This window comes from Sminthopsis crassicaudata, chromosome 3, assembly GCF_048593235.1.
Source record: "Sminthopsis crassicaudata isolate SCR6 chromosome 3, ASM4859323v1, whole genome shotgun sequence".
Taxonomy (NCBI): Eukaryota; Metazoa; Chordata; class Mammalia; order Dasyuromorphia; family Dasyuridae; genus Sminthopsis; species Sminthopsis crassicaudata.
This window is the reverse complement of record NC_133619.1, coordinates 643,183,371-643,209,979: the sequence shown is the minus strand read 5'-3', so window position 1 is coordinate 643,209,979 and position 26,609 is coordinate 643,183,371. Positions and strand designations below refer to the sequence as shown.

At 38.2% G+C, this 26,609-nt stretch overlaps 1 protein-coding gene across 1 annotated transcript; it reads left to right on the top strand.

Moving 5' to 3' along the window:
- Positions 1–962: 962 nt before the first annotated feature.
- LOC141564539 (sulfotransferase 2A1-like) lies at positions 963–26,609 on the top strand. The gene is made up of 6 exons (XM_074307114.1): positions 963–1,186; positions 3,392–3,594; positions 13,043–13,169; positions 18,207–18,301; positions 22,013–22,193; positions 26,113–26,609. The coding sequence occupies exons 1-6, from the start codon at positions 1,045–1,047 to the stop codon at positions 26,229–26,231; spliced, it is 867 nt and encodes a 288-aa protein (XP_074163215.1). The 5' UTR covers positions 963–1,044; the 3' UTR covers positions 26,232–26,609.

Here is a 26,609-nt window from a genome sequence, read left to right as displayed (position 1 = left end):
TCCCAGTCTGCTTATATGAATATGATCCAGTCCTGGCTGAATTCAGCTCTGGGAAACCAAAAGCAAATGGTTCTTCAGTTTCTCCCCTTAGTCCTGCAACATCCATGATTTTCTGAAGGTCTCTGGCTACAGACCAGATTGAATGAAGGAGGAGAGTCAGAAGGAGCAATCAATAGTCTTACAGAGCTTCAAATTCCCCAGAACAGTCCTTCACAAGGTCACTTTCGGAATGCAGTGGCTTTCCTCTTCTTGGCCTTTGGTTACTCAACAGAAGACAGAGGATTTGTCATTTATCCAGAGCTGCTTATGATGGGTTGGTTAATGTAGGGTGGTCTCTCTATCAAGATAAGGAGAATGTAGGGGCTTTTGTGCTCAATGGCTTCACCCTCAAGTTCTGCCACATTGAGAAGTTTACCTGGGGGGACCATGCCAGGTAACGTGGAGCCAACTCTCCACAAGGATAAATTCAACAGTTCAGGGAAATTTCGTTGTACTTCTACTCCTCCTATATCTTATCAGGAAGTATTCTATTAATGGCTGATGATTGCTTATCGATAATAACCTGTAACCATAATTGTAGCTGTTAGAAAATGTTTCTGGACATGTAGTCCCAATTACTCTTTGTATCTCTCTTCCACTCTATCCTTGAAGCTAAAACAAACAGATCTGATCTCTTTTTTTCTATGACACCTCTTCAGAAGTTTAAAGACATATGTGCCATAGAAACTGATTTAGGATAAGGTCTTGTTTAGCTAATATTTGTTGTTCTGAGCCCATGTGACCAAGGAACCTGTACTAAGAAATACAGTGACAGCTGTATCTTTTTGCAGGAAGACTGAGGGGATTTATATTACTTGGCTTTGATCATTCTTATATCAGAAAAGTGAAATCCAAAGCTTCTTAATCCTCCCACCTTCCCTTTGGTTAATTAATGGAGGGTAGTTGACTGGAGAGGCAGAGTCAAGAAAACAGAAGCAGGAACAGAAGCAGCAGGGACAAAGATCCAGGAAAAACCTATCACCTAACCAGAAGCCAACAGCCTACATGGAGAATCCCACAAAATTCTTTTTTTTCAAAGGAATCCCTTTCCTTCACACATATTATGATATGGAATATATTCAACGGCTGCGGGATGAGTTTAAACTTCAGGATGAAGATGTAATAATAGTGACCTACCCTAAATCAGGTAAGGAGCAGAGAAAGGAAACAGGACCTGGGGAAGGAGGCTACAAGAGATGAGCTTTCTTCTATTCCTCCACATTCCAGGCTCAGACCTCAGAGAACAAAGAGACTTTAGACTGTAGGGAGCCCAGCCTTCTCATTGGTGACCAGAGATTCCTAAACTTTGGTGCACCCTGGTCTCTCTGGCAGGGAGTTTGGTGAAGCTCATATACCCCTTTTCAGAATAAAAAATTGAAATAATTAAACTAAGTTTTAAACTTTATTAAGAGATTGTTACAAACAAAGTTGTCCCCTTCAATTTCATGGATCCTCTGAAATCTTCTGTGGATAACTCTGGACATTCATGGACCTCAGCTTAAGAACCTAAAATATAAACAGAGTGTCTTGGGACAAGTACAGTAGAGTGAGTATGATTTATCTTTGTGAGTTCAAATATAGACTCAGATACTTCCTAGCTCTGTTTTCCTGGACAAATCATTTAGTCTTCTTTGCCTCAGTTTCCTCACCTATAAAATAAGTTGGAGAATGGATAGCAAACCACTCCACTATATTTGCCAAGAAAACCCCAAATAGTGTCAGGAAGTGTAAGCTAAGACTTCAAATCTGAACACCAACACCAGGGTCTGAGAAGAAAAGAAGCTGGCCAGGAGCCATAAGGCCACCAAAAGAGAGACAGAGAAGACCCATAATCCTGACAGCATGGTCCCCCTTTGCTTGTGTTTGTCCCTCAGGAATGTGTCCTGATCCTCTTTAAAGGAAGAAGTGTTTGAGACACCCCAGGAGGGCCAGGCCAGATTCATGCTCCTGTTCCCAGAGCTCAGTGTCACTGGTAGTCAGGGAAAGAGTCACTGGTAGGAAGACTGGAAAGGGATTATGCTCCAGAGAGACTTAAAACTCAGACAGCATTTGACGTTTCAGCAGAAGACTTTGGGAGAAGCAACATTCCAACCCAGGGGTTCCTGACTCTACATCTAATGCTTCATTACCTCCAAGGTCTCTGGAAGGACCCCTAGCTTGCATGGAAATGGTACAACCAGGATTAGAACTCAAGTCAAGTCCTCAGACCAAAAGGACAAAGGGGCACTTGTATATATGCTGCTGACCCACCCCTAGAAACACTGCCTGCTAACCTCCTCTTATGCAGACCTCAAAAGACAGAATGCACTTCCCATACCCATTTCTCTGGTAAAGTCAGGGACAGCTAGGTGGTGCAATGGATGGATCAGCAGCTCTGAAGTCAGAAGAAATTGAGTGCAAATTTGGCCTCGGACACTTAACACTTCCTTAGGCAAGTCACTCAATCCCAGTTGCCTCAGCAAAAATGCCAAATATACAAATGAACAAATGAAACCAAACTCTCTGGTAAAGTCTTATCCCTCATTTATAACCCAGAAATCTCTCTCTTAACTTCCTAGTCCCATCAGGGATAGATCTTCCCATGACAGCTGGTTCTCTCTTCCATCTCTCATGCAAACTTCCAGGCAGGACTAGCTAGTGGGATGTTTCACAGAGTTGCACTGTCTGGTCCATCTCACGCCACTATAGTGAACAATCTGAATTCTGGGACCACATGCTTAAGTCTCCCAACTCTGATCACAATACACTGACACACTGTACACTGAGCCTAGACTTTGTGCTGGCCGGCTCCCCCATGCCTGGAAGGTTCCCCTTCCTCATCTTGGTCTCATACCTTCCCTGGCTTCCTGCAGGACTGAGCTCAATTATCACCTTCTACTGGAAGCTTTCCATGAAACTCCCAACTCCCTGCTCTCTCCTCTCTGAGATCCCCCTGCATCCATTCTCTATGTCACTGATATGAACTCAGTTATTCACATTTCTCCTCTTACCTTAGATTATGAGCCCCTTGTGGTAAGAGACTGAGTTTTTCCTTCCCTCTGGTCCCCAGCATTCAGCACAGTGTCTGGCACCCCATAAGTGCTCCAAAGATGCTGGTGGAATCGCCATAGGCTCTTTGGTGTAGCCATCCACCTCCCCAGGCACATTTGAATTTCATCTCAACTTAGTAAGTAGCACTCTCTCAGGTAGAGCTGGGGAGTCCTTCCCCCTCCTCCTGTGGAAGTTTTCCACTAGATTGTTCAAATGTGGGCAAGACTGAAATCTGTGAAGTCTCTCCTGCCTCTCCTACCTATGATTCTGTGAATAAAATAATCATGAGACCCTAACCTATCTTTGTTTTTATTCTATGCAGGAACCCACTGGATGATACACATCCTCAGCCTGATCTACTCAAAAGGGGACCCCACTTGGGTTAAATCTGTCCCTTATTGGAAACGTTGTCCCTGGATAGAGGGAGAAAAACAAATGGCCAATAACAGGACAGACTGCCGTCTCTTCACTTCCCATCTCCCAGTCCATCTCTTCCCTAAGGCCTATTTCACCAGCAAGGCCAAGGTGAGCACATGCAGGCCCCAGTTAAAAGAGAAAGAAACAGGTATCTAGGAGGTGGAAGGATGATGGGACAGAGAGAGTTTGGAGCAACATTTTTGGTGCACATTTCATAGGAATTCAGGAATGGAAGGAGGCAGATGGAGGTTTCTCTCTGCTTTCCATGCTTTACATAATTCTCCTGCTTGTTCCTTCTGACTATGTCACTGGCCACTTTTACCTCTGGTGAGGAAGAACAAAGGTTATGTGGAGAAATGTTAGGTTCTTACTAGGGCTAAGTTGGTACTTAACAATTCTCCATCTCAGGGTTCACACCTTTAGTTCACACCTTTAAAAGAGTTCTGAAAAGGAGTTTACACACCTTTAAAAAGAGCTAGTACAATTGGCTATAGGAGTTCCCACAAGCCCCTGGGAGTACCCACAAGCCCATTCTCTGGGAGGATAAAAGGAGAAGTTAGAGTCTGGAAGAGTCATTCTGGTGAAGGTCAAGGAGAAGACTTCCCACACTCTTGGAGGCAGAGTCTGACTCCCATACTCTAGGAGATTCTGAGTCAAGATTTCATTCTCATGTCTACTTTTACTCTGGCTGGAGGCTCCTGAAGCCTCCCAAGAAACCTGCTCCCAGAGAAAAGGATTTACAGAAAAGAAACCTCCTCCCAGAGAAGGATTATAATTGAGAGATGACAGGACTTTACAGAGAACATTCAGGACAAGAGCAAGAGATAAGGAAGGGAAAGGAGAGAAAATGAAAGCATGAAGAGAATTTGGATAAGTTTGAAGAAATGCTGAAAACTGTATTTGGCCTCAGACACTTAACAGTGAGATGATAAAATTTGAAAGGAATTGAAAGGTTTCCTGGAGATGTAGTAGTAGGATGGGATTCAGGAGAGACAGAAGAGCTCTTCTTCCAGTATCTAATGGGCCAATATATATACAAGGTTAGGTTTTGTTTGTTTGTTTTATGCCTTGCTCCAAGGAAGAAAGCCAGGAGCAAAGAGTAAAAGTGACAAATAGAGCTAATTGAGGCTAAAAGGATCCCTTTGAGATGGTAAGTGGATTTTCCCCATTTCTACTTTCTCCTCATGTTCTGTACTCAAGGATAATTTGATTATTTCTTGTAATATTGTCAAGGTTACTTTTTTGGTCACAGCTTTCAAGTAGCCTAATGATTCTTATATTTTCTCTTCCTAATCTGTTCTCTAGATCTGTTTCTCTAATGTTTTATATTCTGTTCTATTTTTTTTTTTCATCCTTTTCTATCTTATTTTGTTATTTCCTGGTCTCTTAATCGCTTCACTGGCTTACCTTTGTCCAATTTTAATTTTCAAAGAGCTATTTTCATCTGTGAGACTCTGTATGGTTAACTTTTCCCCACAATCTTCTTGTTTTTTCTTGGATTTTTTTTCTCGATGTCTCATTTTTTAATTTTAAAATTTTTTTTCAGTTCTTTAATTCTCTCTGGGCAGGGAAAAATTTCAAAGAATTATACTACTCACTGGATATGCTGGTTCCTTCTTTTGCAGAGCCATGTCTCAGCAGTACAGCTGGGCCAGGTATTCCTAATCAGCAGAAGTTCCCCCAGTCTTCTTGTATTCAGACTCCTGATTTCTCACACTATCTGTGATTCTGACTGAGTCTCCAATCAAATTTAACTAGCCCCAGGGTTCTTCATTTGCTATTTCTGTGGAGCTGGCCTGGAGCTGTTTGCACTTCACCCAAGGAAACCTCATCCTGGGGACTTTCTTCTCATCTTCTGTTCTCAGGAGGAACACTGTTCTACAAGTCTTTGTTTCTCTGAAGTCTATGTTCACTCTGAGACACAAATTTGTTCTGTTTGTGGGGAAAAACTGGAGAGCTTGAAATGTTCTGACTCATTTTCCTAGAGTCCTTCTACTAGCCTTATTTTTAGTAAGGCTTCCTAAAACCACTTGACTTCCTCCTCCAGAATGTCTAGCTCTAGATCAGTAGCCACACCATCCTGGTTATTAGTGATGGTAAGAGATGGCTTGTCTGCTTTTTTTGTGTATTTTCACCATCTTTTCTTAATCTCTTCTGCTAACCCCCTACCATTTTTATCTTCTATCTTGTCCATTTTTGCATCCAACTTGCCCTTGAAATCTGTAATTTTCTTGAAGAGATCTCTTGTCTATCCTACTCTATTGTTTTCTTCTAAATCTTTCCATTGCTCACTTAAGAAAACCTTCTTGTGTGTCCTTGCTATTCTCTCAAATTTTGCATTCATTTGGGCATATATTTAATCTACCTCTTTCCCTTCCATTTTCCTTCTTCCCTCAGCTGTTTGTAAAACTTCAGCAGACAACCATTTAGCTTTTTCACACTTCTTTTTATCTGGAATGCTTTTTCTTTGTGGCTGCCTCCCAGACAATATTTCAAACTTTTGTCCAGAGATATTTAGGCACTCTATATACCAGTTCGTATCCTTTTAATCTATCAATTAACCTTCATTTCATATTCATGAATGATACAAATTAGTTCATACCTATAGGGTCAGATAGTTTCCCCCTCTCTCTTCCATTGAAATCTGAATTGTGCTACAAGAAGTTCAGGATCTGAGTCATAGTCAGCATTAGGTTTTATTTTAACTGACTACATAGCATTTCTCCACATTTGAATGCACAATATATAAACAATGAGATTTCTATATTGACCATCAGGTGATATTCATGTGTAGAGGGTTTTTTAAGGTTGTTGAAAAGAAGTGTTTGCTGTGACCAATAAGTTATTTTGACAAATCTCTTATTAGTCTCTGCCCTGATTTATTTTCTGTACCCAAACCAACCTTGCCTGTTATTCCAATTATTTTTAAGTTTCCTATTTTAACATTACTGTCCATTGATGAGTGGGTTTTTTGTATTATTTCTAGGAGATGTTGAAGATCTTCATAGAACTGATTCACTTTGGTCTCTTTAGCATCAGTGGTTAGAGAACTTGCTTGTGTTTCTGTGACCTTGAAGAGCTTGTCTTAGATTTGAACAAATATCACTTGATATCCACAGTAGCATATGTAGTGATCATGTGAATCAAATTCAGCCATTCCCTTCCATTTAAGTTCACTGACACCTAAGATGTGGATGTTTAATCATTCTGTCTCCTTTTTGACCATATCCGATTTTTGGTTCATGGCTCTTACATTCTGGATTCTTGAGCAATATTTATCTTTATAATATCAGCCCTTTTTTGTCACTAGATGTACTCACAGCTTGGCTTCCCTTCAAGTTTGGCCCAAGCATTCCATTAGTACTAGAGATTCTTGTAGCTGTCCTCGATTCTTCCCCAGGAGCATGTTGGACACCTGAAACAAGGGCTCATTTTGCAGTGTCATCTCTTTTATCACTACATTGCTGTAGAAGGAAGGGATTCTGTAACTTAATGAAATTATGATCTTTGTTTTGAAGAATTACTCAAAATGAACAGTTCACAGGGGAGAGTTCTGACAAAAGGTGATCCCCTGGAGAAAGAAAGGCAAACCACTTCAGTATCTCTGCTAAGAAAACATCATGGACAGTACTAATACCATAAAAGAGATTTTTAAAATTAATTTTATAATAATAAATTTTGACAGTACATGTGCATGGGTAATTTCTTTTACAACATTATCCCTTGTATTCATTTTTCCAAATTTCCCCCTCCCTCCCTTTACTCCTTCCCCAAGATGACAGGTAATCCCATACATATTAAATGTGTTACAGTATAACCTAGATACAATATATGTGTGTAAAACCAAATTTCTTGTTGCACGGTAAGAATTGGATTCTAAAGGTAGAAGTAACCTTGGTAGAAAGACAATAGTGCAAACATTTTACATTCAACTCCCAGTGTTCCTTCACTGGGTGTAGCTGTTTCTGTCCATCATTGATCAACAGGAACTGAATTAGATCTTCTTCTGAATTAGATTAGATGTTGAAGATATCCACTTCAATCAGAATACATCCTCATACAATATCATTGTTGAAGTATATAGTGATCTTCTGGTTCTGCTCATTTCACTCAGCATCAGATCATTTAAGTCTCATCAACCCTCTCTGTATTCATCCTGCTGGTCATTTCTTACAGAACAATAATATTCCATAACATTCACGTACCATAATTTATCCAACCATTCTCCAATTGATGGACATCCATTCATTTTCCAGTTTTTTGCCACTACAAAAAGGGCTGCCACAAACATTTTGGCACATACAGGCCCCTTTCCCTTCTGTAGTATTTTTTTTGGATATAAGTCCAGTAGTAGCACTGCTGGATCAAAGAGTATGCACATTTTGATAACTTTTTGGACATAATTCCAGATTGCTCTCCAGAATGGCTGGATTCTTTCACAACTCCACCAACAATGCATCAGTGTCCCAGTTTTCCTACATACTCTCCAATGTTCATTATTATTTTTTTTTCCTGTCATTTTAGCCAATCTGACAGGTGTGTAGTGGTAGCTCTGAGCTGTCTTAATTTGCATTTCTCTGATCGATAGTGATGGGAATACTCTTTCATATGAGTGGAAATAGTTTCAATTTCATCACCTGAAAATTGTCTGTTCGTATCCTTTGACCATTTATCAATTGGAGAATGGTTTGATTTCTTATAAATTAGAGTCAGTTCTCTTTATATTTTGAAAATGAGGCCTTTATCAGAACTTTTAACTGTAAAAATATTTTCCCAATTTGTTGCTTCCCTTCTAATCTTGTTTGCATTAGTTTTATTTGTACAAAAGCTTTTTAATTTGATGTAATCAAAATCCTCTATTTTGTGATCAATAATGATCTCTAGTTCTCTTTTGGTCATAAATTCCTTCCTCCTTCACAAGTCTGAGAGGTAAACTATCCTCTGTTCCCCTAATCTATTTATGATCTCATTCTTTATGCCTAAATCATGGACCCATCTTGATCTTATCTTGGTATATAGTGTTAAGTGTGGGTCCATATCTAATTTCTGCCATACTAATTTCCAGTTTTCCCAACAGTTTCATAAAAGAGATTTCAAATTGACTCATTTAAACTGATCATTTTATTCTGAGTAAGTTTATGAGGGAAAAAATGGAGAAAAAACTTGGGAAATATTTTTTCCCAGTTCAAACTGATATCTGTTTCAAATTTGTAAAACAACATTTTAGTATCCCCCAACTATGAGTATACTACTTGTAACAATAATTTTTAGACATTCATTGATTTTTATTCAAATTTGACATCCAAACTTTATCTCTCCTCTCCTTCTTACTCCTCCTTGAGGAAGAAAGCAATCTCATATAAATCATGTGTACAATCATAAAAAATATTTCCTTGTTATTTATTTATTGCAATAAAACAAATGAAAGAAAGAAGGAAAAAACAAAGAAACAAAAAGAAGCAAGAATAAAAAAGGATGGAAACAGGGAGGGAAGGAAGGAAGGAAAAAAGGGGAAAAAAGATGAAATGAATGAAAAAAAAAAAGAAATGAAGGAAGGGAAGAATAGCATGTTTTAATCTGGTTTGAAAAAATCACTGGGACAGCTAGGTGGCACAGTGGGTAGAACCACAGCCTTCAAGTAGGAAGACCTGAGTTCAAACCTAGTCTTCTTAGCTGTGTGACCCTGGGCAAGCCACTTAACCCCAATTGCCTCAACAAAAATATACCATCATTACTTTCTCTAGCAATGGATAGTATTTTTATCATGAGTTCTTCATAATTATCCTGGATCTTTATATTGCTGAGAAGCAATCTCAGTTCATCATACTATATTGTTGTGACTATATACAACATTCTCTTGGTTCTACTCACTTCAATTTCTATTGGTTCATGTAAATCCTGGTTTTCTAAATATGCCATTACAAAATATGCCATTATGATTAGATGTAATATCTGGTTCAACCATTCCCCATTTCATAGGCATACCTTTGCCAATTCTTAGCCACCAAAAGAACAGTTATAAATAATTTTGTACAAATACATTATTTCCCCTTTTTTTTTACCTCTGTTGGATACAGGCTAAATAATGTTACTGTCATATCAAAGGGTGCAAAGTTTTATATTCTATTGAGAATAATTCCAAATTGCTCTCCAGAATAGTTGGATGAATTCACAACTCTACCAGTAGTGTATTACTGTCCTAGTTTTCCCACATCCCCTCCTACATTTATTATTTTCCTTTTATTCACATTAGACAATCTGATCGATGTCAGGTGGTACCTCAGAGATGTTTTAATTTGCATTTATCTAATAAGTATTGATTTAAAAGTTATATGAGTACAGATATTTTGATTTGTTTCTCTGAAAGTTGCCAGTTCATATCCTTTAACCATTTATCAACTGAGGAATTACTAGTATTCTTATAAATTTGTTATCTACATACTTGACAAATGAGGTCTTTTTCATAGATACTCATAAATTTTTATCCTAGTTTTGTGTTTTACTTCTAATTTTGGTTGCATTGGTTTTGTTTGTGCAAAACCTTTTCATTTTTGTAGAGTCAAAATTATGCATTTTTCATTTTGTAATGCTCTCTATATCTTGTTTCATGTTAAATTCTTCCATTCTCCATAGATTTGACAGTTAAATTATTCCATGCTCTTCTAATGTTACTATTATCACCATCTTTGAATAAATCATGTATACATTTTGACCTTCATATGGTATACAGTGTAAAATGTATGTCTGTAACTAGTTCCTGTCGTATTATTTTCCAGTCTTCCCAGGAGTTTTTAATCAAAGAATGAATTTATGTCCAAAAAGCTTAAGTCATTGGGTTTGTTAAACATTCGATTACTATTGGAATTTACTACAATGCCTTGTATACCTAATCTATTCTACTGATCCATCAGTTTATTTCTTAGTTAGGGACAAAGTGTTTTGATAATTACCATTTCATAATGAAATTGGAGATCAGGTATGACTAGATCATCTGCCTTCACATTTTTTTCTTTGATTCCCTGGATATTCTTGTCCTTTCATTCTTCAAATTTAATTTCCAGCCCTATGAAATAATTGTTGGTATGGCAATAAGTAAATTAATTTAGTTAGAACTACCAGTTTTGTTGTATTGGCTCAGTCATTAAAGTAATCTTTGTTTCCCAGGCTATTCAGCACTCTGGGCAACCCCTAATTTCTGGTTTATCGGACAAAAAATATCTGAAAGATCTGGCTCTGGCCACTAAGATTTTATTCATCAACAATTCCTTTGGGATTCCATGGGTCAAAGTAAAATTGGAACATTAGATGTATCTGGGGAAGCATTTTTTTATTATATATATATTTTATAATATTATCCCTTGTATTCATTTTTCCAAATTACCCCCCCTCCCTCTATTCCCTCCCCCCGACGACAGGCAATACCATACATTTTACATGTGTTACAATATAGTCTAAGTACAATACATGTGTGTGAATATCATTTTCTTGTTGCACAATAAACATTAGAATCCGAAGGTACATGCAACCTGGGCAGACAGATATTAGTGCTAACAATTTACATTCGCTTCCCAGTGTTCCTTCTCTGGGTATAGTTATTTCTGTCCATCATTGATCAACTGGAAGTGAGTTGGATCTTCTTTATGTTGAAGATTTCCACTTCCATCAGAATACATCCTCATACAGTATTGTTGTTGAAGTATACAGTGATCTTCTGGTTCTGCTCATTTCACTCAGCATCAGTTGATTTAAGTCTCTCCAACCCTCTCTGTATTCGTCCTGCTGGTCATTTCTTACAGAGCAATAATATTCCATAACCTTCATATACCACAATTTACCCAACCATTCTCCAACTGATGGACATCCATTCATCTTCCAGTTTCTAGCTACAACAAAAAGACCTGCCACATACATTTTGGCACATATATGTTTCTTTCCGCTCTTTAGTATTTCTTTGGGATATAATCCCAGTAGTAGCGCTGCTGGGTCAAAGGGTATGCACAGTTTGATAACTTTTTGGGCATAATTCCAGATTGCTCTCCAGAATGGCTGGATTCTTTCACAACTCCACCAGCAATGTATCAGTGTCCCAATTTCTCTGGGGAAGCATTTAAGAACTTCACTATTTATTACCTTTCAAGCAGATAGGTTTATCATGTACTTGAACCATATTTGTGTACAGGCTGTGAATCAAAGAACTAGAAGCAGTAGAGGAAGAGGGAAGAGAAGGTGCAAAAGGAAGAAAAGGAGGCTGCACTCAGAGCAGATGGCACTAAAAGAATAAATATTTCAATAAGGTAGGGGTTTAACTGGATGGCTACTTCTCTTCCCTTCTGCCTCTCTTATTCTGCAATGTTAGAGTTCTCAGAAGAACAACTTGAGTGAAAGGAAGAAAAGACGGAGGAATCAGGGGAAAAGTCTGAAGAGGAATAGGTGATGAATATAAAGGGAAGAATAGAGATTTTCAAGCTGAAGCTGGAAAGAGAAGTACATCAAGGCTGTCACATATTGTGTCCAACCACTCTTTCCAGAGAACCCTGAATGTCTGAGATATCTGAGGAGATGCTCACATTACTACTGTGTGGAACACCACATTCATTGGAAGATGTCTGAACAAGTTGTTCAGTCATATTGAAGATATTAGAATGCCATGATTCCCTCCTTCACTTGTCTTTACCCTCTATTTTCCCTATATTATCTGGGCCCATTTTGACTTTTGGGTAAATTCTCTGTAAGCACTCAGTGTGCTCCTAGAATTGCTTTCTTCTGTGTCCTTTCTTTAAACAGAATTTCCACTCCCTCCAGAATAGACATCCTTTCTATTCCCTTTTCCATACTTTTCAGTTGAAAACTAGTTTAATTTGAGTTATAAACTGCTGCCATACACATTATTATCTGTCCTTTATTTGAATGCCATCCTCAGCCAGGATATTGTCATGCCTTTATTCTAAGTCACTATCTAATACATGTTTATTCCCTTTCTTTCCTTATTTTTCCTTATTGCTAAGTAAATGACTATATTTTATATCTAATATTCACATTATTGTGAATAGCTGCTTTGCATTAATAGAAAGACATTGGCAAGAACTAAAAAACTAAAGTCATAAATGAAGAAATTGTATTCCTCACAAAAGAATCATGTGTAGAATTTTGACAAAATCTAAGTGTAACTCCAATTCTGAGGTGGTTTTTCTATGAGAACCAGGATCTGATATTATGGGAGTATTTAGGGAAAAGCAATTTAGCCCATGGGGTGAGTAGGTGCTGCCATGACCAGAAATATGTAGTTACCAACATGAGTGATCCATCTATGAGTAATTATATACAATAGAAACAGTTTACCAGTAGCACCAATGGTTAAAGATAATTAAGTCAGCCAGCCAAAAAGGATTTATTATGCACCTGATATCTGCCAGCACAGTAGTAAAGACCAGGGATATAAGAAATGGATGGAGAAGGCAGCTCCAAAAATTGGGTCAAATGTTCTCCCTGCTACAGATGCTTCATGAGGAAGGAAAATGGATGTGCTAACCATGCAATCTTCCAATTTCTCTTTCAGATCCTTTATGTTGCCAGGAATCCAAGGGACATACTTGTATCTTTATTCCATTTTAGAAATTATATCCCATGTTACCCATTATGGTCAACTTTTGAGCATTTCTTTGAAGAGTTCCTGCAGGGAAAAGGTGAGTGAAGAAGGAATGATGCAACTGCATCCTACTTCCCATCCTTATCACTTTTCCCTATATTTATTCCACACCCTTATGGCATCATAATGAAAATCCCTATTTTATTGACATCCTTTCATTTCCTGGGAGGCACATGCCTTCCAACAGCTCAGCAATATAGACAGAGCAAAGACTTCCTCCCCCATCTTAGAGAAGAGTGTTTGTTAGAAGTGAAGACTGCAAAAGGGATTTTTTTCAAGACTATATGACCAAGAAATTTACAGAGCTGACACTCATTGGAGCCCAGGCCTTTTGAGTCCAAGTCAAGTGTTCTTTAGGAAAGGCAGAGTCTCAAGACACCAACCAGCTCAGGGCCTGGATTGAAATGTAAACCATTCAAATTCCCCTACTTCCTCCATAGAGAAGTTTTGATGTCATTTACTTCTGGGTCCAATGTAGCCTTTTGTCTTGCTGAGACCTCTCAGGCTAAGGCCAGCACCTGAACCATGTTCTTGGTTGTACTTGTGACTTCCATGGGGCTCTCCTCCTAGCTAGACTGCTCTTGGATGACATTTTGCTGTGATTAGGAATCAAGCTCCCTCTCCACTCCCAAACCCACTATTCCCCTTACCCTCTCTCCTAGACACACACTGTAAGGTAAGAGTAGAACTTAGTTCTTTGTCCAAGACTCTCATTGTGACAAGCATTTAGGGCAGAGTAAGCACCTTATCAGTCTGATCAGAAATAGGGATAATACGATGGCAGGAAATACAGAATTAGAAATTTTAACTGTAAATGTAAATGGGATGAACGATCCCATCAAACGGAGACGGATAGCAGATTGGATCAAAAAGCAGAACCCTACAATATGTTGCCTACAGGAAACACACTTAAAGCAGGGAGATACATACAGAGTAAAGGTAAAAGGTTGGAACAGAGCCTATTACGCTTCAGGTAAAGCCAAAAAAGCAGGGGTAGCTATCCTTATCTCAGATCAAGCAAAAGCAGAAGTAGATCTCGTTAAAAAAGATAAGGAAGGAAACTATATCCTGCTGAAAGGTAGCATAAATAATGAAGCCATATCAATACTAAACATATATGCACCAAGTGGTATAGCATCTAACTTTCTAAAGGAAAAGTTAAGAGAACTGCAAGAAGAAATAGATAGTAAAACTATAATAGTGGGAGATCTCAACCTTGCACTCTCAGATTTAGACAAATCAAACCACAAAACAAACAAGAAAGAAATTAAAAAAGTAAATAGAACATTAGAAAAACTAGGTATGATAGACCTTTGGAGAAAACTGAATGGCAATAGGAAGGAATATACTTTCTTCTCAGCAGTTCATGGATCCTATACAAAAATTGACCATATATTAGGACATAAAGATCTCAAAATTAAATGTAGGAAGGCAGAAATAATAAATGCCTTCTTCTCAGATCACAATGCAATAAAAGCTACATTCAGTAAAAAGTTAGGGGTAAATAGACCAAAAAGTAATTGGAAACTGAATAATCTCATCTTAAAGAATGACTGGGTGAAAGAGCAAATTATAGAAACAATTAACAATTTCACCCAAGATAATGATAATGATGAGACATCATATCAAAATCTTTGGGATGCAGCTAAAGCAGTAATAAGGGGAAATTTTATATCTTTAGAGGCTTATTTGAAGAAAATTGAGAAAGAGAAGATTAACGAATTGGGCTTACAACTTAAAAGGCTAGAAAAAGACCAAATTATAAACCCCCAACCAAAAATTAAACTCGAAATACAAAAATTAAAAGGAGAAATCAATAAAATTGAAAGTAAAAAAACTATTGAATTAATAAATAAAACCAAGAGTTGGTTTTATGAAAAAGCCAATAAAATAGATAAACCTTTAGTAAATTTGATCAAAAAAAAGAAAGAGGAAAATCAAATTGATAGTCTTACAAATGAAAAGGGGGATCTTTCCACCAATGAAGAGGAAATTAGAGAAATAATAAGGAGTTACTTCGCCCAACTTTATGCCAATAAATTTGATAACTTAAGTGAAATGGATGACTTTCTCCAAAAATATAGGCTCCCTAGATTAACAGAGGAGGAGATAAATTGCTTAAATAGTCCCATTTCAGAAAAAGAAATAGAACAAGCTATTAATCAACTCCCCAGGAAAAAATCCCCAGGGCCAGATGGATTCACATGTGAATTCTACCAAACATTTAAAGAACAATTAGCCCCAATGTTATATAAATTATTTGAAAAAATAGGGGATGAAGGAGTCCTACCAAACTCCTTTTATGACACAGACATGGTACTGATACCTAAACCTGGTAGATCGAAAACTGAGAAAGAAAATTATAGACCAATCTCCTTAATGAATATTGATGCTAAAATCTTAAATAAGATATTAGCAAAAAGACTTCAGAAAATCATCTCCAAGATAATACACTATGATCAAGTAGGATTTATTCCAGGAATGCAGGGCTGGTTTAATATTAGGAAAACTATTAATATAATTGACCATATTAATAATCAAATTAATAAGAACCATATGATCATCTCAATAGATGCAGAAAAAGCATTTGACAAAATCCAACATCCATTCCTACTAAAAACTCTTGAGAGTATAGGAATAAATGGATTATTCCTTAGAATAATCAGGAGTATATATTTAAGACCGTCAGTAAGCATAATATGCAATAGAAATAAACTGCAACCTTTCCCAGTAAGATCAGGAGTGAAACAAGGTTGCCCACTATCACCATTACTATTCAATATAGTACTAGAAATGCTACCCTCGGCAATAAGAGCCGAGAAAGAGATTCAAGGAATTAGAGTAGGAAATGAGGAAATTAAACTATCACTTTTTGCAGATGACATGATGGTATACTTAGAGAATCCCAAAGACTCTGCTAAAAAGCTACTAGAAATAATTCAAAATTTCAGCAAAGTGGCAGGATACAAAATAAATCCACATAAATCCTCGGCATTTTTATATATCACTAACAAAATGCAACAGCAAGAGATACAAAGAGAAATTCCATTCCAAACAAATGTTGAGAGTATAAAATATTTGGGAATCCATCTACCAAAGAAAAGTCAGGAATTATATGAGAAAAATTACAAAACACTTGCCACAAAAATAAAATCAGATTTAAATAATTAGAAAGACATTCAGTGCTCTTGGATAGGCCGAGCGAATATAATAAAGATGACAATACTCCCCAAACTAATCTATTTATTTAGTGCTATACCAATCAGACTCCCAAGAAACTATTTTAATGACCTAGAAAAAATAACAACAAAATTCATATGGAAGAATAAAAGGTCAAGAATTGCAAGGGAACTAATGAAAAAAAACTCAGAGGAAGGTGGTCTAAGTGTACCTGATCTAAAGCTATATTATATAGCAGCAGTCACCAAAACCATTTGGTATTGGCTACAAAATAGACCGGTAGATCAGTGGAACAGATTAGATACAAAGGACAAAAAAGGGTACATCTATAGCAATCTAATCTTTGACAAACCCAAAGATTCCAACATTAGGGATAAAAATTCATTATTCGGAAAAAACTGTTGGGAAAACTGGAAATTAGTATGGCAGAAATTAGATATGGATCCACACTTAACACCATATACCAAGATAAGATCAAAATGGGTCCGTGATTTAGGCATAAAGAGGGAGATAATAAATAGATTAGAGGAACAGAGGATAATCTACCTCTCAGACTTGTGGAGGAGGAAGGAATTTATGACCAGAGGAGAACTAGAGATCATTATTGATCACAAAATAGAAGATTTTGATTACATCAAACTAAAAAGTTTCTGTACAAATAATACTAATGCAAACAAGATTAGAAGGGAAGTAACAAATTGGGAAAATATTTTTAGAAACAAAGGTTCTGACAAAGGTCTCATTTCCAAAATATATAGAGAACTGACCATAATTTATAAGAAACCGAACCATTCTCCAATTGATAAATGGTCAAAGGATATGAACAGACAATTCTCAGAGGAAGAAATTGAAACTATATCCACTCACATGAAAGAGTGTTCCAAATCACTACTGATCAGAGAAATGCAAATTAAGACCACTCTGAGATACCACTATACACCTGTCAGATTGGCTAAGATGACAGGAACAAATAATGACAAATGTTGGAGGGGATGTGGGGAAATTGGGACACTAATACATTGCTGGTGGAGTTGTGAAAGAATCCAGCCATTCTGGAGAGCAATCTGGAATTATGCCCAAAAAGTTATCAAACTGTGCATACCCTTTGACCCAGCAGCACTACTACTGGGCTTATATCCCAAAGAAATACTAAAGAGCGGAAAGAGACATATATGTGCCAAAATGTTTGTGGCAGCTCTTTTTGTTGTAGCTAGAAACTGGAAGATGAATGGATGTCCATCAGTTGGAGAATGGTTGGGTAAATTGTGGTATATGAAGGTTATGGAATATTATTGCTCGGTAAGAAATGACCAGCAGGAGGAATATAGAGAGGCCTGGAGAGACTTAAATCAACTGATGCTGAGTGAAATGAGCAGAACCAGAAGATCACTGTACACTTCAACAACAATACTGTATGAGGATGTATTCTGATGGAAGTGGAAATCTTCAACATAAAGAAGATCCAACTCACTTCCAGTTGATCAATGATGGACAGAGGTAGCTACACCCAGAGAAGAAACACTGGGAGGGGAATGAAAATTGTTAGCACTAATATCTGTCTGCCCAGGTTGCATATACCTTCGGATTCTAATGTTTATTGTGCAACAAGAAAATGATATTCGCACACATGTATTGTACCTAGACTATATTATAACACATGTAAAATGTATGGTATTGCCTGTCGTCGGGGGGAGGGAATAGAGGGAGGGGGGGTAATTTGGAAAAATGAATACAAGGGATAATATTATAAAATATATATATATATATATATATATATATATATATATAAAATTTAAAAAAAAAAGATTATGAGAACAATGTAAAAAAAAAAAAAAAAAAGAAAAAAAAAAGAAATAACCTGGGCTCCCATCTCTCTTTTTCTATTCATTTCCAGTTCTATATGGGTCCTGGTTTGACCACATCAAAGGATGGCTACCCATGAGAAATTCAGAGAAGTTTTTGTTCCTAACTTATGAGGAACTTCATCAAGTAAGGTCTTTGTCCTTTTCCCTTTTCATCTTTCCAGGGGTCCCCATTAATGTTACTGCCTTCCCTTTTTTCAATTCTTTCCAACTAATCTTGCATATATCTTAGTTCTGCATGACAGGTTGCATATTGTTTCACTCAGAAAAGGAACAATATTTTCTAAGGATTATGTGCCAGGCATTTTGCTAAGTGCTAGGAATACAAAGAAAGGCAAAAGATAGCTCCTGCCCTCAGCCACCATAAAATCTAATTGGGGAGAATGTGCAAACAACATTGTATGAATAAGAACAGTACTGTAATAAATTGGACACATTCAGGAGAAGGGCAGGCTAGGATGAGGAGGGCTTGGGAAAGGCTTCCTGTAGAAGGTAGGATTTCCATTAGGATTTTTTAAAGCCAGGGAAGTCAGACAGAATGGACAGTGACGAATTTTACAAGCATTGGGGAAAGTCAGAACAAATGCCCCAAACCAAGAAATGGAGGCTCTTCTTCATCAGTGACTGACATTGGGTCAAGAAGGAGGGGAAAGCAGCCACAAATATCTAGGAACGGGACAGATCACACAAACCTAAGGAGAAAGCTGAAGTATCAACCCAGCATGTCAGAAACTGCATTAACAGAGCAGCTGAGAAAGAGAAAGGAAGATTGAGTCCCAGTTCAAAGAGGCCGGACTCCATATGCCAGTGTCTGGTTCTGAAGGTACCAACATATGGTGCAGTAACTTATTTATCAAAAAACAAACAAACAAACCATTAAGTCTTCTTTACAGTAGCTGCCAGTTCTGATCCTGGGTCCATCCTCTGGTCCAGTCATGGCTCCTCACTCTGAATCTCTTCCATGGAGATCCTGGCATTTGTTAAGAGCTCTTTGCAGGATATCTCCACATCTGTCAGAAGCTTGTTCCTGTGACAGCCATTGGAGGCTGATTTTCTCTGTGGGGTTTGAGAACTTGGTGGGAGGAGCTCCACAATCTTGAGTAAGAAGGACCTCTTTTCTCCTCCTCAGGAATCTCTTGAGTTTTTCCCTTACCCACCAACCATGTCTACTTTCCTTCCTGCCTAATGTCCTTCCTTTCATTTCATTATGGTTTTGTTCATCCCTTATCTCTTTCTTCTATCTTCCTTCTCCTCTTCATTTCCTAGCCTTTAAAAAATTTCCTCAGAGATCTCTTGCATTCTTCCCTATGACCCTACCCTGCTGGTTTTCTTTTCCCTGTTTTCTCTAATCCCTTTTCCCTCTCTTCTTCCTCTTCTCAACCACTCCATCTCCTAATAGCATATATTTTGTTTTTCCCCATCTACTCAGTGTCTCTTAACTTCCCCTTCAAATACGTCTTCCAGCTTCCTCTTTCTTCCTCTTTTCCTTTATATCGCCTTCCTGTTTTCTTTCTTTCTCTTTATGTCTTTTTCCTGTTCTCTCTTCCTTTCTGTCTTTTCTTCCACCTACTTCTCTCCCTTTGTCATTTCTTTTCATTTCTCTTTCTGTTTTTTTTACTCCATTTACTCCATTTTCTTTCCCTCCATCTCTTCCAATTTTTTTCTTTCTTTCTTTACCTACAGTTATTGTTCCTATTTCCTTTTCCTTTTTCTTTCCCTCCATCTCTTCCTTCTGTTCTCTTTCTTTATTTCTTTTTCCTCAACTCTTCTTTCTATTTTCATTTAATTTCTTTCTTTCTCTCAATTTCTCATATTTGTTGTTTCTTCCTTGGTCTTTGCCTCTATTTCTTCTTCTATTTTACCCCAGCTCCTCTGTTTTTTTCTCTTTTCTCATTTTTTCCTACAGGTTTCTTCTTTCTTTTATTAGCTTCAATTGTTCTCTGTTCTTCTGTTCCTTTATCTCCACCTCCCATACCAGCTCTTCATCCACTCACCATAATTTCTTATTTTACCTCCTGTTCCTGTTTCCTATTCTACCTTCAAATTGTCTACCTTCTCTCCTTCCCTACCTGATTTCCTTTTCGTCCTCCTTCCCATTCCCACTACTCCTTAGGACCCACTCTAATGTCTTTTTTCCCTGTCCTTAGTGTTTTCTCTTTTTCCCTCAAAACTTTCCCTTGGCAAGATAGTGAATAAAAATAGCAATCTAGTGTTTGACAAACCCAAAGATCCCAACTTTTGGGATAAGAATTCATTAATTGACAAAAACTGCTGGGAAAACTGGAAATTAGTATGGCAGAAACTAGGCATGGACCCACATTTAACACCACATACTAACATAAGATCAAAATGGGTCCAAGATTTAGGCATAAAGAATGAGATCATAAATAAATTAGAGGAACAGAGGATAGTTTACCTCTCAGACTTGTGGAGGAGGAAGGAATTTGTGTCCAAAGGAGAACTAGAGATCTTTATTGATCACAAAATAGAAAATTTTGATTACATCAAATTAAAAAGTTTCTGCACAAACAAAACTAATGCAAACAAGATCAGAAGGGAAGTAACAAATTGGGAAAACATTTTTACAGTTAAAGGTTCTGATAAAGGCCTCGTCTCCAAAATATACAGAGAATTGACTTTAATTTATAAGAAATCAAGCCATTCTCCAATTGATAAATGGTCAAAGGATATGAATAGACAATTTTCAGATGATGAAATTAAAACTATTTCCGCTCATATGAAAGAGTGTTCCAAATCACTATTGATCAGAGAAATGCAAATTAAGACAACTCTGACATATCATTACACACCTGTCAGATTGGCTAAGATGACAGGAACAAATAATGATGTATGTTGGAGGGGCTGTGGGAAAACTGGGACACTGATGCATTGTTGGTGGAGTTGTGAAAGAATCCAACCATTGTGGAGAGCAATCTGAAATTATGCCCAAAAAGTTATCAAAATGTGCATACCCTTTGACCCAGCCATACTACTACTGGGCTTATATCCCAAGGAAATACTAAAGAAGGGAAAGGGACCTGTATGTGCCAAAATGTTTGTGCCAGCCCTTTTTGTAGTGGGTAGAAACTGGAAAATGAATGGATGTCCATCAATTGGAGAATGGTTGGATAAATTATGGTATATGAATGTTATGGAATATTATTGCTCTGTAAGAAATGACCAATAGGAGGAATACAGAGAGGCTTGGAGAGACTTACATCAACTGATGCTGAGTGAAATGAGCAGATCATTATACATTTCCACAATGATACAGTATGAGGATGTATTCTGATGGAAGTGGATATCTTCAACATAGAGAAGAGCTAATCCAATTCCAATTGATCAGTGATGGACAGAATCAGCTACACCCAGAAAAGAACACTGGGAAATGAGTATAAACTGTGAGCATTTTTTTTGTTTTTTCATCGCAGATTATTTTTACCTTCTGAATACAATTCTTCCTTTGAAACAACAACAACAACAACAAAATTCGGTTCTGCACATATATAATATACCTAGGATATACTATAAGATATTTAATATATATGGGAATGCCTGCCATCTAGGGGAGGGGATGGAGGGAAGGAGGGGAAAAACTCAGAACAGAAAGGATTACAAGGGATAATGTTGCTTAAAAAAATTACCTATGCATATATACTGTCAAAAAAAAATGTTATAATTATTAAATAAATAATGTGAACTTTCCCTTCAGATTTTTCTTTCTCTCTCTATCTAAAATCCCTGTTTCTGCTTCTTTTACACTTTTGGCCTTTCCCTTTCCCTCCTTTTCTTTCTCTAAGACTTTCATCCCACCATTATAGGTTGTATTTTTTCCTAGAATCCTAAGGTCAGTGTGGAAAAAATTTGCCAATTCTTGGGCAAGGAGCTGAATAAGGAAAAAATCAATTCAGTCGTGGAGAATTCTTCCTTCCCAGTTATGAAAAACCACATTCTGGAAACCAAAGAACCTATGCCAGTAGAAAATATGGAAACTTGCAGAATTATGTTGATGAGAAAAGGTGAGAAGCAATGTTGTAGGACCACAAGAGAGTTAAGTAGGTGGTTCACCTCCTCCCCCTATCCCAGCTGACATCTAGGCACTCAGAAACAGAATCAGAGAAGGTGTGAATCACAAAACAGTAGGACAGAAAAGAGGCAGTCAAAGAATTTGTCTCATTAATATAATAAACTGTAATATATTTTTATGCAGTGACACACTCAGAGATAGAATGCATTGTTGGGATTGCTGGGTGAGGACTGGAGTTATCTGGATGGTGACAAGGTGAGAATTCAGGTTTTCTGGACAATTACAAGGTGAGAACTCAGGTTGACTTGATAGAGGGGGCAAGCTCATTGGCTGGGGTGGTTCTTCCCAGAAGCCCTTGCATTATCCCACGCCCATTCTCTGGGAGGATAAAAAGAGACAGCACTGGGCGCAGAGAGCAGATCGGCCTGGAGAAGGATAAGAGCTGGAGGAGATTCAGAGCCAGGATTCAAGAAGAAAGACTCTCTGCATTACATCAGGCCTGACGGGGCTCTCTGCAGGAAGGGAAGTCACTTCTAAGGACAAGAGTTAACAGCAACTGCCTGGAGACAACGGTTCATTACAGGAAGAAGAATCTGTCGGAGAGATTTGAGTAGAAGACACAGCAGATCTCTTCCCAGAGAGCGATCCAGCAGCTTCTAGAGACAACAGCTCGGTACAATTGGCGCCCAACGTGGGGCAAGGACTTTTGCTTATCCTGACAAGAGGAGCTAGACCAGACCTTCGCAATTTGGCGCCCGAACAGGGACAGACACAGTCCTGATTCCAGTGGAAAAGCTTCTGATCTAGATCTCAGTCTCTCTGACCCAGAACCGTGAGTAACAAGGAAACTTTGTTAAAGATTAAGTGAGCGTGCTAATAGATAAATAAGGAACTTAACTTGTTAAGGGCTAAACCAGGAATCTCTTATAGTGAAATGGGGCAAACACCTTCTGTTCAAGGAAAATGTTTAGAGAGCATCATCAAGGTTATGAAAAGCCAAGGATTGATTATAATTTTAGAGGAGATTACTGAACTTTTAAGAACTGTGAAGGTTATATGTCCTTCTTTTTCTCTGGAAGAAGAATTGGATCCAGATGAATGGGAATTAGTAGGAAAGCAATTAGGTGAACACTACAATTCCAGGCCAAACTCAATTTCCAAAGATACAATTCATATATACAATGTAATCCAAATGGCTTTAAACAATGTTATTCTAAAGGAAGAGATGAAGGAGCAAAATGGGGAGGTGTCAACTAAACTAGGTGAAAAGGATGAATCAGATAACAATGAAGTTAAGTACAATTCTGAGCAACAGCAACAGGAGCACCTCCCATATCCTCCCTCAATTAACCCTTCATGGGTGGAGCAAGAAGAAGGAGAGGAAGAGGCAGAAACACAAACAGAATTGCCTGTGAAGCAGCCTAAGCCTATGACAAGATTAGAAAAAGCATTGGTTAAAGCTAAGAGAGAAGGACAGGATATAAGTGATTTTATACATGCATATCCTGTGATTGAAAATATTGATTCTGTAGGTCATAAAATGAGAAGATATGCACCTTTAGATTTGAATAAAATTAAGGATTTGAAAAAAGGTTGTACCCTTTATGGGACTACATCAGCTTATGTCAAAATGTTACTAGATGGTTTGTCTTATGAAGTCCTAACCCCGAATGATTGGAAATCCATAGCAAGGATATGCCTGGAACCTGGAGAAAATTTATTATGGCTTTCGGAATTTCATGAATTATGTAAAATTCAAGTCAGATGCAATTTGGAAATAGGAGTTAACACACAATTCACTTTTGAGCACTTGGCTGGTGAAGGTCGGTATGGAGAGAATTCGGAACAGATTAATTATACCATGACAATATATGAACAAATTGCTAAGGCTGCAATAAAAGCTTGGGGTGTCCTTCCTGGACAGAAAGATCATGGAGAGGCTTTCACTAAAATACAGCAAGGTCCCAATGAACCTTTTGCAGATTTTGTGGGACGTTTGCAAACTGCTGTCAAAAGAACTATTGGAGAAAATTCAGCTACAGAAATAATGACCAGACATCTGGCTAAGGAAAATGCCAATGAGATTTGCAAAAGAATTATATGGGGATTAGACAAAGATGCTCCTTTAGAGGAGATCATAAGACGTTGTGCTACAGTGGGAACAAATGCTTTTTACACCCGGACAATGATGAATGTGGAAAGACAGGGTCCCTCCTGGCAAGGGACTTCTAGAGAAACTCGGCGATGTTTTCAATGTGGAAAAATTGGACATCTAAGAGCTCAGTGTAGGTATGGAGATACAGTGAGAAGACAGGGTGAGAGAAGACCTAAAACCCCATGTCCAAAATGCAACAGAGGACTCCATTGGGCATCAGAGTGTAAACTAATTCAGGGAAATAGGATGAGGGGCCCAGATCCAGGGCCCCAGGCAAAAAAGGCTTGGGGCATGATGGCAGCTGATGTTACACCTAAAGAGCCTTTAGAAGGTCAGGACTCTGATTTGATCAACCAGCAGAAAAGCAATCACATGGCAGAAAGGGATTACCCAATCAGTGAGTCAAAAGGCAATCAGATTGCAAAAATGGATCACACTTGTGGAGAATACAGGCCTTTTAAACCAACAGGGCTGTGTCCAGTGCAAACAACTCCAAGGTAATTGTCAGATGATGAGAAGAGATTTAGAAAGTGGTAAATAGAAGGAAATTAGATAGGTTAACTGCCTGGGGGAGAGGGTTTGCTTGTATTTCTTCAGCAGGAGAAGGAATCAGATGGGTGCCAACGAGTCATATTCGCCTTATCCATCAGAGAGAGACAGAAAAAGAGAAAGACCTCAAAATAAAGGAGAAGATCTAAGAAACATCTGACACTGAAAGAGCATGGATAATAAGAAGACTGTTAAAGAACTTTAAAAACCAGCAGGAATCATTGGACTTTCTCACACAAGATGAGACTAATGGACAATGGACTTATGGACATTTATAAATTTTCAATTTATGATTATGATTATGTTATATACTTCTAGCATGTGTTATGTTACTATGTTACTATGTGCTTATGTAATTTATGTAATTATCTGTAATACTTCCCATATTGATGGATTTATGTTTCAAGGTCATGACTGTCCTATGTTCTAAATCAAAAGAAAGGGGGAGATGTTGGGATTGCTGGGTGAGGACTGGAGTTGTCTGGATGGTGACAAGGTGAGAATTCAGGTTTTCTGGACAATTACAAGGTGAGAACTCAGGTTGACTTGATAGAGGGGGCAAGCTCATTGGCTGGGGTGGTTCTTCCCAGAAGCCCTTGCATTATCCCACGCCCATTCTCTGGGAGGATAAAAAGAGACAGCACTGGGCGCAGAGAGCAGATCGGCCTGGAGAAGGATAAGAGCTGGAGGAGATTCAGAGCCAGGATTCAAGAAGAAAGACTCTCTGCATTACATCAGGCCTGACGGGGCTCTCTGCAGGAAGGGAAGTCACTTCTAAGGACAAGAGTTAACAGCAACTGCCTGGAGACAACGGTTCATTACAGGAAGAAGAATCTGTCGGAGAGATTTGAGTAGAAGACACAGCAGATCTCTTCCCAGAGAGCGATCCAGCAGCTTCTAGAGACAACAGCTCGCTACAATGCATGAGTTTCCAAGAAAATCTCTCCCAGGTTTTCCTTCATCTGAGGAAAACCAAGCAGAGGAGCAGTAAGAGGAAGAGGAAAGCCTCCTTGCCAGTTGGATGGCGGGAGTTTAGGGTTAGAGAACTCACTGGTTGCAGGGGAGGGTGATGTCCCATCAATATCAGTCACTGTAGTCTACTCATGTCTCCTTCCTGAGCCAAGAATGAAGGGGAAAAGGGGATGGGAAAAAATGATCACTAAGGACATGACTCCAGCACCTGTTGCCCTTATTCCATATGTGATAGGAATCTGTGGAGACTGGAAGAACCACTTCACAGTGACTCAAATGGAAACATTCAACAAGCTGTACCAAGAGAAGATGAAGGGGATGGACCAAGATCTCTTCCCATGGGATCAATGCTGAGATGGAGATCATCTGGTCGTCTCTGATTCACCCAAATATGATCAACAAGTGATCTGCTTTTACTCTCATTGCTATAACTAGCAGGAAGAAAATTAGAATTGAGACAAAGGACATCCATGCTGCTTCCCAAAGGAAAGCTTCCAGTGGGGATCCCTTGCCCAACATGCTAATTGTACCTTTGACACACATACTCTGGATGCTATTGTGGAACAATCTTTTAAGCCTGTGATTTAAACATAAATGAATGCTGAATGTTGTGGGCATGATCTGTCTGTTGAGATGATGGTGACTATAATCATTTCTCAACAAATTCATAATGCTAAAAGATTATGTAATGTCAAATAATGCTTGCCTTGATGAAATAAATTTAATGACCCC

What these genes read in the sequence shown, in the direction of transcription:
- LOC141564539 (XM_074307114.1), top strand. Translation starts at nt 1,045, where the DNA reads ATGGAGAATCCCACAAAATTCTTTTTTTTCAAAGGAATCCCTTTCCTT. An exon ending in ATTTCACCAGCAAGGCCAAG is followed by an intron (nt 3,595 to 13,042) that starts GTGAGCACATGC and finishes TTTCTCTTTCAG; the next exon opens with ATCCTTTATGTTGCCAGGAA. An exon ending in AGAGTTCCTGCAGGGAAAAG is followed by an intron (nt 13,170 to 18,206) that starts GTGAGTGAAGAA and finishes ATTCATTTCCAG; the next exon opens with TTCTATATGGGTCCTGGTTT.